The sequence below is a fragment of the Tenrec ecaudatus genome, chromosome 12 (assembly GCF_050624435.1).
Source record: "Tenrec ecaudatus isolate mTenEca1 chromosome 12, mTenEca1.hap1, whole genome shotgun sequence".
Taxonomy (NCBI): Eukaryota; Metazoa; Chordata; class Mammalia; order Afrosoricida; family Tenrecidae; genus Tenrec; species Tenrec ecaudatus.
Window position 1 is genome coordinate 30,105,031 of NC_134541.1, and position 12,810 is coordinate 30,117,840.

At 47.8% G+C, this 12,810-nt stretch overlaps 1 protein-coding gene across 6 annotated transcripts in view; it reads right to left on the reverse strand.

Moving 5' to 3' along the window:
• Positions 1–9,790: 9,790 nt before the first annotated feature.
• KIF3B (kinesin family member 3B) overlaps positions 9,791–12,810 on the reverse strand; it is a 45,373-nt gene continuing 42,353 nt past the window's right edge. For all 6 annotated transcript variants that reach the window (XM_075563802.1, XM_075563803.1, XM_075563799.1 and 3 more), the window contains exon 9: positions 9,791–12,598. In XM_075563802.1, coding sequence (XP_075419917.1) covers positions 12,502–12,598 — 97 coding nt within the window. In that variant the 3' untranslated portion in view covers positions 9,791–12,501. The remainder of the gene's footprint in view (positions 12,599–12,810) is intronic.

Genomic DNA, 12,810 nt, shown 5'->3' on the forward strand with positions numbered 1-12,810 from the left:
ACACATTTCTTATGTACTACTAATCCAGTTAAAGAGGGGAGGGGTGATGGAACCCATCCATATGAACCATAATACAAGGTGTAGCATCTGGAAACAAAGCTAACACAGAATGCACAGATCCTGCATAAAGAAAGCCATGCAATGACACGGAGGAGCAGACAATGACAGTTTGCCTTAGATTGGAAGCCCTCTAACATATGAATATGAATGATCCCCAAATTAACCTGTTAAGTGTCAGCCCAAGGAAAGTCCCTGTGAAATTTAATTTTGTCAAAGTGGCCCGTTTTCAACTGAAAAACTAAATACATCTTTTCTTCCCCCCTCAACAAAACTCCCTCCCATTTACTGACCTTACGCAAGGACTTGATATGCATCGTCTCATTTCATCTTCACAAAAGCACCATGTGGTGGATACTGTTATTATTAATCTTACACGGATGAGAAAGCAGCAACCCAAAAGGGAAATAACTTACCCAAAGCCACACAGCTAGTCTGAGAGAGTTAAATGTCAGGTGTCTTGCGCCCAACCCTCAAACTTAACCACTCCACTCAAGAAAAATTTGAAAGAGGATGGTTTAGGACTTGCCCCAATATTAAAATGTATTAGAAAGCTACACCACCACATCCCATGCCCACGTAACTGCCATGGAATTGGCTATGCTTCAGAGTGACCTTACCGGACAGGTGAACTGCACCTTAGGGTTTCGGGGCCATCAGTCTTTCTGGGAGATGCCTCATCTTTCTCCCTCGGAGTGGCTGGTGAATTTGAACCACGGACATTGCATTAGCAGCCCAGTGTTTATATGAACTCACAGCACCGCCAGGATGTGCTCATGCTCAAGAAAGACACAGACAAACCCAACAAATACAGGTGTGTAAGACACTGTAGTGCAAGCTAAAGGTGACATTTCAGAGAAAAGACAGAAGTCAGAACACAGAAGGTGATCACTGGTGAGCATCCAGAAACAAAATTAAATTGGATCACCACCTCTAAAGTCTAAATGAATTCTATCTAAATCAAAGGTGTGGGTGACAAAATTAAATTACTCGGCAAAAAAAATTCCTGGACCTGGAAATCTTTCTAAGCATGATATGAATGTAAACAATGGTAACTAAAAGTAAACTCAAAATATTTCACTACATAAAATTTAAAATACAGTGATGGCAACAAAATACTATATTATAGTTTCAAGACAATAAAGTTGGAGGGAAATATTTGATAAAGGGTTCAGATTCCTATTAAGCAAAGAACTCTTAAAAGTCAACAGGAAACTTCTCAAGAGAAAAATGGGCAAATAAATATGGCTTAAATACATCTAGCAGGGAAACAGCAAAGCCCACAGGGAAGAAGTACACCAACTCCAGTGATCACGAGGTGTCGATGGGATCAGGTATCAGGCATCAGAAGACTAAGTACAAACCACCATTTTGATGCAAATGAGGTGAGTTGGATTGTAGGAGACCCAAAGCCCATCTGTAAATAATTGGACATCCCCTTACAGAAGGGCCACAAGGAAGGGACGAGCCAGCCAGGGTGAGGTATAGGACCAATTAAACACACATTTCTCTAGTTCTTTAATGCTTCCTCTCCCCACTATCATGACCCCAGTTCTATCTTACAAATCTGGCTAGACCAGAGCATTTCTAGCAAGATACACTTGTTACAGGTAAGAGCTCTCAACACACAGAATCCAGGACAGATAAACCCCTCAGGACCAATTATGAGAGTAGCAATACCATGAGGGTAGGGGGAAGGTGGGGGGAAAAGGGGAAACTGATCACAATGATTGATTGACGTACAACCACGGCCCCATCAAACATCAGAAATGTGGGTGAGGGGAGAGAGTTGACAGTGTAAAATATGAAAACAGAAAGGATTTATAAATTGTTGGGAGTTCACAAGGGTTGGAATATAGGGGAGGGAGGGGAAAAGAGAGGAGCTGATGCCAGGGACTCAAGTAGAAAGAAAATGTTTTGGAAATGATGATAGCAAAATATGTACAAATGTGCTTGATACAGTTATGTATGAATATACGAGCAGTAAGTAAAAAAAGAGCAGTAAGAGCCCCCAATAAAATGAGTCATTAAAACTAAAAAAAAAAAAATAAACAACTAAAATAAATAAATAAACAACGAAATAAATAAATATGGCCTAAACAGACCATGGGAAGCCCTGGTGGGGTAGTGGCTGCCAACCAAAAGGTCCGTGGTTCAAACTCACCAGCCACTGCCTGAGCCAGCGCTGTAGAGGTCTGCTTCAGTAGAAATTGACAGTCTTGGAAACCCTATTGGGCAGTTCTGATCCTACAGGGTTACTAAGAGTCAGAATCAGGTTTAGATCCCCGCCCCACCCCACCCCCGCCCACACACACACACCCAGGTTTAGTAAGTGGTAATACATATTTGAAAAGATTTTCAAACTCACTTGTACTCCTAGAACTACAGATTAAAACAAGATTTGAGATACCATTTTTCAATGGATTAAAAATAGACAAAACCCAGTGTTGGTACAGATTTGGAGAAATGAGTATAACTCATGCACTGCTAGTGCAGGGAGCAAATTCACGGAACTGTTAGAAGGCAATGTAGGAATTCAGAACAACTACACGTGAACAAACCTTCGGATCTCGTACTTTACTTCCTGTGGCTTGTACTACAGAGGGAAATTCAACAGTGAATGCTGCTCTATGTAAGAGGCTGCTTCCTAATAGCACTGTATAATCTAGTATAAATATAGAAATTACTTCAATGCCCAGTAAGAGTATTCAATTCTGGTTTCTCTCTATAATGGATTATAATAGATTATTATACTGCCACCATGCCAATAACACAGATCTGTATTTGTCCGTTGGAAGTAAACGTACTGCTGTGTAGACAAGATAGGTGTGTCATATATGTCCAGGCATTGCGTTTGAACCAGGGCCTTAGCTGGCAAATGAAGAGTTTGCATAATTCTCTAAAACAGACGATGAACAAACCTCAAGCTGAATTTCCAGTGATGTATAATTACTTTACTATTCTGCATAGTTTTAATATTTTTACCATCAGAAGATATAATTTTTATAATCAGAATATCCAATCTATCAAGTTCACTGAAAAAGAAAAGTCTAATTCAACTCCTACTATGGTGCACTAGAAACATTATAGACCAGGTTATTTCCTAGTTAACCCCTTCAAGAAGGTATCACTCATTCATTTTGCAGGCAAGGTAACAGCCCAAGGAAGGTTAAGTTAAGCAACTTGCCCTTGCCCGTGTCAAGATTTGAACACAAGTCTGGCTACCAAGTCTGGCTCTTTCCACAGTGCTACGCTGCTACCGTCAATACGACAATTAAAGTTTACTAATAAAAGCCTGTTAGGTGCCAGGTACTTGGGCGCTACTTTCATTCTTTGAACAGTTCTGCGGGAAAGGCATCCACCTTCCTACCCTGAAGTGCCTCAGTTGGCTAACGCAGTCGAGGTCACCCCCACCCCACGGTCCTCCCTGCCGTGTGTGCCCTATTTCCTGCTGACCCAGCAGCATGCTGCCCTCTCCTTGACCGGGCTTTGCCCCTGCGGCTTCGGCTCCTCGACTTGTCCTTAAACTACTTTGTAGTTCTTTGGCTTGTCTGCAGTGCTTAAATACGGGTGATGTGTTTTGACTGTCATGCCATGTAGTTAATGTAAACTAGAACGTTGTCAAATCGTCCTTCATCGAAGATGAACCTTGTCACCCAGCTCAAAAGCCCCGCGGATCTTTGGCTACCAGAAGGTAATCAAAACCCGTTGGCCTAGCCGGGATCCCTCACAGCTTGGCTTTCATAGGTCGGCTCACCTGGCTCCTGGAGTGCCCAGGGCTCTTCTCATTCTGGATCCTGATTCCAACCTCCTGTGTTTGCCCACGCCATCCAGGGGCCAACCCCACCCCACCCCCCACCCTGCACAGCAGACCACCTGGCCAGAGAGGTATTCAGTAAATACGTGTTCACGACACCACGAAGAACAAGGGGTTCAACAGGACCCGGGGAAAGGTGCAAGGGAAGGCGGCACGCTCAACATCAGTCACCTTGACACTGATCTGTGGGCCGGGCTCTCCTGCTTTACCATCATCAACACAGCTACCACAGGCCAGGCACCATGCTTGAAGCATATCCTTGTGCAGGCAGGAGCAGCTCTGGTGACTTTAGTGGTTTATACGTTGGGCTGCTAACAGAAACCCACCAGTCACTCCAAGGGCGAAAGATGAGACTTTCTGCTCCCCAAAGATGCGCAGCCTTGGAAACCCGAAGGCTGCTTATAGATAAGGAGCATGGGGCTTCATCCAAGGGGCTTCTCCAAAGGTATTGATGGAACGAAACACAGCCCAAAATAAAAACAGGTCCACGGCCACTACCACTGGCCAGGATTCAGAAATATCCACTCTGAGGACCACCATCAGTCAAGCCACCCAAAACAGTAAAGCACCCAAACCGAGAACCAAACCCACTGGTGTGGAGTTTATTCCAACTGGTGGCAACCCTATCCGACAGAGTAGAGCGGCTCCCTCCGTAGGGATTCTGAGACTACCTCTTGCCGGGAGCCGACCACATCATCTCTCAGCCCACTGCCAGCTAGTCGACTCTGACTCAGAGCACCAGGACTCCTTAGCTGACTCAGCACAAGTGTCATGCAGCAGCCAGCCCGCTCCACACCAGCACGGTTCCCAGCGCTTCACCGTTTGAATGCACCATCATTTAGGAAGCCCTGGGGGTGATCTTTTTTCTGACAGTCAAGAAATCCGAGCCCCAGGGGAATGAACAGACTTGCCAAAATCTCAGAGCTAGTAAATGAGAAGCGCAGAAGCCCAGCCCACGTCTGGCTCCTGCAACGACTGCCTGTGCTGCCCCAGTCACCCAGAACAGGAGCGGGGGGGGGGGGGGCAGGCAGGGTGCTTCACCCTTTGGGTAGGTTCTCATGCTTGCTTTTCATGTTCATTCTTTCAATCCTCACTGTCAATGTCTGTGACGTTCCAGATGGAGACAGAATGTAGATTCGTGCCACCTCGGTAGAAAGATGTGGCCAGCCCTTGGCAGTGGTTTAGGGCTGTGGGGTTGGGAGGCAATGGGGAGTGGCTGAGCATGGGCATGGGATCTTTCTTCATGGTAATGAAAATAGTCTGAAGTGTGCGGGGGAGGGTGGCTACCGAGCAATGATCTTAACGCGTCATGGAAATCCCGCAAGCCGTGCAAGTCCTTGATTGGCCAGTCTAAATGGCTGGGTTGCACAGCACACAGGGGTCCTTGAGCACAGTCAACCTGGTCTTTTATGCAGGCCCACTTGGAGGAAAAGGCAAAGGAGGCATTTCAATCTGACTTCAGGTCAAAACCCTTGGCCCATTGCAGCCCTTTTCCCCCCACCGCTCCCAGTTAAGTATCAGCAAGTCCAAGTACTTCCCCCTGCCCCAGGGATCCCCTTACAGAAACTCTCATGAGGGAGCCCTCTTAAGCCATCTCCTCACTTGCCCCCTTGCACCCTCTGATCTGCTCTTTGTGGAGCAGATCAGCCCACAGCAAATCAAGCCAAACCCACTACTGTCCAGTTGGCTCCACCTCACAGTGGCCCTGTAGGGCAGTGTCGAATCACCCTAGTGGGTGTCCCGGGCTGTAAATCTTTATGGCTGTACACTGCCACTTCGTTTTCCAGAGACAGTGGAGTGCTTCAATCATGCTGCCACAGGGCACCTCAGATGGGCTAGAGCAGTGGTCCTCCAACTGTGGGTCACGCACTTTTGGGGGTCGAATGACCCTTTCACAGGGGTCACCCAATTCATCACAGTAGCAAAATTACAGTGATGAAATAGCAATGAGGATAATGTTATGGTTGGGGGGGGGGGGTCACCACAACATGAGGAACTGTATTAAAAGGTCGCGGCATTAGGAGGGTTGAGAACCACTGAGCTAGAGAGACCCTTTTGAGAGTCCTGTAAGAGCACCTTCCTCGTTTACTCAACATCTCCAAAAACCTAAAAACAGGATTCTTTAAGAATTGGTCCCTAGCTACCTTCCTTCCCTCATTGCCTCCGGCATGTCTCCAAAACACACTCCCTCTTCCTTTCCTGCCAGGTACCAGTCACTCACAAACCTTCCTCCCCAAACTCATTCAGGGTCTGCTTCAGGGAAACCGTCCCAGTTCCCACATCCATTCTAGTCACCCCTCCTTAACCCCTGACCTGCCTTTTATTTCTCTGGGCACTTCTGACCACTTGACACACTTGTGAGTCCTCTGAGTCCCTCAGTAGACAGTGACAACCCTGAGGGCAGGGACCATGTCCAGTATCCCTAAAACCAAGAACAATGCCTGACACATAGCAGATGCTTGAAAAATGACAAACTAAATCTGACACAAGACTTGGCTCCTCTTCCTTCCCCTAGGATCGTCACAAAGGTCACTGCACGCACTGTGCCTCTTACTGAAATCAGAGCTGCTCTGGGCAACCTCTCTGTGCTGTGTCACTGGCCACCCTGAATCGCACTAATTATTAATGACGAATGTTCCCTGCCAGATTGGGAGCAGATGAAGGCGGTCCCTGGCTGTAGTCTATGAGACCTACCAGAGTCTTGACCTATAAAATAGTTTATTGGGGAACAAAGAAAATAGATTTGAAGCCCAATGGCTGAAGTTTAATTTCTTTGCTTCCAAATGCAGCAAGGAGATCAGCCCACTGCCTTGGGTGAGGACGTGGCCCTGATTCCTAGGGAACCAAGAGCAAGTGCTCCTTGGAATCGGTGCCAGAGGGGCTCCTGGCGGAGTGGGATCCACCAACTGAGCCCAGAGAACCTGTGTGAGCAGCAGGAAGACTTAAGGCAGGTACTTTGGTAAACTGCTTTCTGTTATTGTAAAATGAAATGATAGCATGAGAGCCTGGCTTAATGAGAAAACGCTGAGTGTAAAAGGGGCTGTGCTTCATTCATCCCCATTTATAAAAGCCTTCAAGAACTCTCTCTCTCAGGATGTACCTTGGCATCTAGACCTTTCAAAGACCTCTTGTTATTCACTCCCACCACTCCAGGTCTTTAAAAACAAACACAAAACCCACTGCCATCCCATCATTCTAAAGTATTGTGACCCTACAGGACAGAGTAGCACTGCTCCTTTCAATGTCTGAGACCCTTCATCTTTAGGGAAGCAGACAGTCTCACCTACCTCCTGAGGAGTGACTAGTGGATTGGAACCACTAACCTTGAAGTGAGCAGCTCAATGGGTAACCTGCTACAGCAGCCGGGCTTCTCCTGCAGCCTCTAAGATGCCTCCACTACCAACAACTCAGCATAGGCTTGTTCAAAGTTCTCTGTCTGATTCTTTGGGAGCAAGGCCTACACGCCGCCTTTGTAAAGCCTTCCTCTCTGGACACATCCTTTCTCCTCTGACAGAGATCACTTGTTTCTGAGCTGCAAGTGTCAGCATCCAGCCAGCCAACTCACATGTCAAGCTCGGAGAAGACCAGAGGACTTGTCTGCAAAGAACTTACTGTCTCTTGGGGGAGACCAAAGCAAGTTATCACAAGCTGACGAAGGGATTAAGGAAGTAGTATGGTGGGAGATACCACACAGCTAGGTGGAGCAGTGGGACACTGAAATTGGTAGCAGATGGATGAGTACGATTTGACTAACAGAGAGAGGAGACACGAGTCCAGGCAGGCAGCACAACGCTTGAGGGCTGGGCTTGGGAGTGGTGTGAGGAGGCCGACCTTTGGGTAGGTACCCATCCGATACATTTGCATGACCATCCTGAAGGTCAAAGTACAGTTTCCAAGGTTAAGTAGTTTCTTGGGTTGTTTGCTTTTTAAACAATTCAGAGATGAGATGAGAAAATGACATGGTAAGACTGCGCTACCCCACCACACACCTCCCCTGATGAATCAGCCATGAGCCTGACCCACAAGTCTATCTTTTTTTTTTTCCCTATCCATTTCAAGAACATGCATTTCTTCAAATCACTCTTGGAACTCTGCTTTCTGCATAATGGACTTGGGTGAATTTAGATCATTATTGAGGTTAAACCAAGCGATGGTTTTTACTCTTTCTGAAAGAAAAGGAGTGTAGAGAGCTTCTGTACCCTACATATACTCAAGGGCATCTCACGAGGAAACATAATTTGGAATTTTTTGCCCAAGTCATATATGGCACTGTCTTAAGTTTCTTGTCAATGTTTTTAATAAGTCATCTACACCTATGCCTCACTTGCCAACTATTATGACAGGTCACATTTACAATGGTGAAAAATCTGCCCCACTAGTTTGCACATCAAAGACATAATGTCCGGCACCATAAGGCCCTGAGGTAGGAGGTTAAGATTAACGCTGGCTAAGATGGTGAAGGGAGAGTGGCCGCTTGATTGGGCCATCATCCTGTTTTGGGCAGTTATCTAAAGATGTGGTCACCCTCGTTTCTTGCAATGTTGATTCTTGAGTAACCACCTGGTTTGGGAAACCTAATTATGAGCCAGGATTCAAGAAATAATTAAAGGTTCGCATCTTTCTATCGAGGCCCAAGATTTTCCTGGCTATGGTGTGATCCAGACTAGTTTCTAATAGGGCACAAGTTATTTATAGAGACCCCTAAACCCAGGGCCCCTTCACAACAATGGCCCCATCTGAACATGTCTGCCCTGGGCCACCTACTGTGCTTGTTACTTTGAATGTATTTCTGTCCTTCACAATGGCCCTGTGAGGTACATACTTTGACAGACAAGGGCCCCCAGGCTCAAAGGAGTAAACTAAATTGCTCATGGTCACAAAGCCAGTACGCAGTGACACAACCAGAAGCTCTTGCTCTTCCCACATAGACCCTACTTGTAAAATGGGGTGCACAGTCCCGCCCCAGGGGGAGGCCTGGCCAGGAGAAACCACAAAGCAAATGCGTGGGTTTGTTTTTAGTGTTTTGTTTTTCTCCTGTGGTAACATACACTGTTCTTGTATTTAAAAAGAATATATTTTATAGGAGAATGTATAATCAATTTAAACATAAAGGAATTTTAAAGAACACATTACAGCAATTCAAAGGACCGTGCCTGTTGGCCGGGCTGCTACCTCAGCCACTTCAGGAGGAAGCATGAGAAGCAGGGATTTGTCACTTGGCCTTCCTTCACTTTAGCCCCAGTATCCTTGTTGCTACATTTGTAAAAAAAAGCCAACATTTTTACTCAATCTTCATTTTCCCACCCCCACTCCTCTCCCTAGACAAATGAAAATGCTCAGAGCGACAGTGTGTCCGCAGCAAGCTTGTCGTTTTCAAGTGTTCGTCATTTATGAGGACATCGCTTTGTGGGTACAATAAATCTGATTGATCTTTATTACACAGCTTAGTTTAGAATCACTTTTACATTCCTAGACAAAAGAGATGGTACAAATAAATAGCAACTGTAAAACTTAGAGCCCCAAGTCTTGGCATATTCTTTGTCTAAAGGTAGCCAAAGAGAAGATCAAGATCAATAGTAGAAACTCAAGGAGCCATAAAGACCACTGCCCCAAGCTCACCCCTTTCCTAGCGTCAAACGCATTTCATTTCAGAAACAAGGGCGGGGAGAAAGGTGGCAGAATTCCCAACCGTACAAGACAAAGCCTTGCCCAGCCAGCAGTAGCCAGGCCCGCCTAGTCTATGCGGTTCCCTCTAAGCAGTTGTCTTATGGCTTTGAGAGTCGATCATTAGCCTCCATTCCATCTGCTGATGGTGTTCAGATGGTCCAAGGTGTTGTTCACTGTTGAGTCTTGACCTCGTGTGGGAAAAAACCTGAGGCAGAACTGATACCCCAAACATTCAAAAGGAAGCGACACTTCGCAGAAACTTGGCAACAAGTCTACATTCAGTGAGGGAGGACTTACAAGAGTCAGACAGGAGAGCAGAGAGAGGCCCAGGCCTGCGCAGTAGAACCCTCTGGTGCCCATGGTCATGGAGGTGTGGGTGGAGCGATTCAAGCAGCATGCAGGCATTCCGTGGGGAACAGTCCAACGTTAGGTCAGTCTTGAAAAGTGCTTCAGGCCTATGATTTGAGGCCTTGGGTTCTGAATCCAGGTGTCTGGAGACTTTCCGTCCAAAGTCAGATGGGTTCCTACTGAGCAGAGCAAGCAGGGGTCACAGTCACACACGCCTCCGCCCAGAGGTTCTCCTTAGATTCTGTAGACTAGCTTCCAGACACTAGTTGCTGCTGGCTGAAGGCCCTCAGAGGGCTTGGAACATGCTAGTGCGACTGCAGACATGAAAAGCTGGCCCCTCGGGGACTTGCTCGGTCCCTTCCACATCTGGCTCAATTCAGAACCCAAAGCAGCAGCTTTCTGGCAACAGTGAGACATTCTACCGTCTTCTCTCATCAAATATTTATTGGATCCGTTTTGAAAGAAGAAAAGCACCAGAGCCCGCTCTCGAGGGTAGCTTTATCGGCCTGCGTGTCCTCTGACGGCATTCCCCTAGGAGATGAGCCCAACAAAGGGCAAGGCAGCCTGGTCTTTACATAACCTGTCATCTTAGAAAAGTTCCACGTGTCATTCAACCACCTTCAGCCAGAATAGCCGTCTCAAGACAGCAGTATTTAGGGCTAGGGCCAGCTCCAGTTTTCACTCTCAGATGAACGACAACAGGTATTTTCAACCGACGCCACTTGGCCTAGACTGATAGAAATCCAGAGCTGGGCATAGCACACGGATAACCATCCCAAGGCTCCACACCTCCTCTCCAACAGGCAAATCACACAGAAGCCAGGCGCCCCCGCAAGAAAGATGAAAGGCAGCTCTGGAGGCTGCTAAAAGGGCCCCTGGGTTCAGAACGGATGGTTACAGAAAGAGGGCGGAGCTCTCGCGAGAAGACAGCTCTCCACTGTGGAGAATGCGTAGACATTGCACTTGTTTATTTCACCTCCTCTTTCCCCAGGTTCCCATCCAGACACAGGCACAATCCAATCCAAGGCCCACCTGAGCTGCCATCTTGCTGAGGCACCATGCCAGCAAGGCACGCCAGCATGGCAGACCTGGGGACTCACACTGCCCCCTCAGGTTTGGCTCGTGGGCTCAAGATGCCCACAGGGGAGCACTTCCAACCTCGGTCAGTCACTCGATGGGCCTTGAATACAGGCAAAAGTCAGCAACCACGCACTAGTGTATTTCTTAACTGGGGCAAGTTCTTGGGTCTTTCTCACACAGACACACACCTGGACATACTCACTGAACACAGACTTGCATGCCCAACCCACACATACTCGTGAGCTTCTCTCGGGGAAAAAAATGAGTACCGTTCACCTACTGACCAACATAAAACAAAGCTCTGAATCTCAGTAATACGAAGAACTAAAACTTACAAACCAAACTAGTCTATGTAAACGGGAATTCCTAACTCTTCTCTTCTGAGCCAGTTCCATCCTGCTAACTGCTCCTTGCCTGTATCCTGGGCCCCCACCTGTGGGGAGCCCAGAGTCTTCAACCGGATGGCTTTCCACTGAGGCAGGCAGGCGTTCTCGGCTACCCTCTGCTGTCCTCTTCCCATGGCACTGAGTCTCACGTGGCTCCATTTCTGCGTCTGCCTCATCACCATGCAGACATGGTGCAAAGGGGGGGGATTCAAAAGTGCCACCATACCTCTCTTCACCCAGCTCTAGTCCCGGCAGAGAAGGCAGAGCCAGCCTCCCTTCCCCACAAGACAGGCCCACTTCAGAGCAGCAATGGCCCCCAGCAGACGCTCAGTGTGTGTGCATAGGGAAGATGGTGACAAACAGAGACTGAAGAGGCACGGTGCCTGCACGGGGCACCGGCTGACAGACGGAGACATCTTGGACAGAACAGTCTTGGTTCTGAGGTGGTAAGACGCTGTTCCTCAAATCTCCTCAAAGGTGAAGGGAATGGTCTTTCTGGTGCTTCCGACCTCCAATCCTTTGGGAGCAGGAACTGGTAGCTCCCGAGGAAGAGCTCTCCTGCTGTAGTAGATCCAAAGGCAGCACCACTTCTCATGGAGGTGGTGGAAGCGAGATGGCTGATCTGCCCCTGGGGGTTTGGATCATTCATATGAGATTCCTCATTCCTACCTAAGAGAACAAGCACCCATTCAGATTGCAGGGCTTTCCATTTCCAACCTCACTGGCGTTTAATCCTGAGGTTCCAGAGACATGCTCCTGCTAAGGCGACTCCTGGTCTTGTCCTCCTTTCAACAAGAAGGGAACCCAGTTTGAGAGCAGGCTAGGAAAGGAGGGGAAGGGGGGGGCTGGCAGGGAGGGAGAAGAGAACCGAGGTCACAGATCTTCTCTTGCTCTCCACTGCCACCATCGCACTTGACCTTACCCCTGCGTTTCTGAGATGCTATGTAAAAGGTTTCCCAGAGGAGCTGGGGGCCAAAGGAGGACGAGCACGTTGCGACCAGACTGGGTCGGTGAGCTGCAGAGAGGCCATTGCTTCTCCTCAGGGAAATGGTTCTGAGTTGGGCTCAAGTCCTCTCTGCAGGCTTTGCTCATCTCTTCTCTCAGAAGGCAAATGCTGTTTATGCCCCGGGAGAGGAGGAGCTGGCTTTACTTCGGAACCAGCCCCCGGGACTGAGGATAAAGTTGAGATGCAGGTGTTCCTGAGGAAGACGAGGAAGAGCCTGACTTCCTTCCACTTTTGGGCCTGCAAAAGTCAAACACAGGTTTACATCACAGATCCTTCATTTTGGTCTGACCCAGGTCAAACTCTGTGCCCATCGAAGGCCATTGGCCCTTCAATGTAGCCTTTCCTCGCTGGCCTGAAAGCCACTATACTTCCAACTGTAAACACCCCAGGCTGACTCCGCCTGCCCACACGGCCTGCCAATAAGAGAGGGAACACTCAAGGCAGGGACT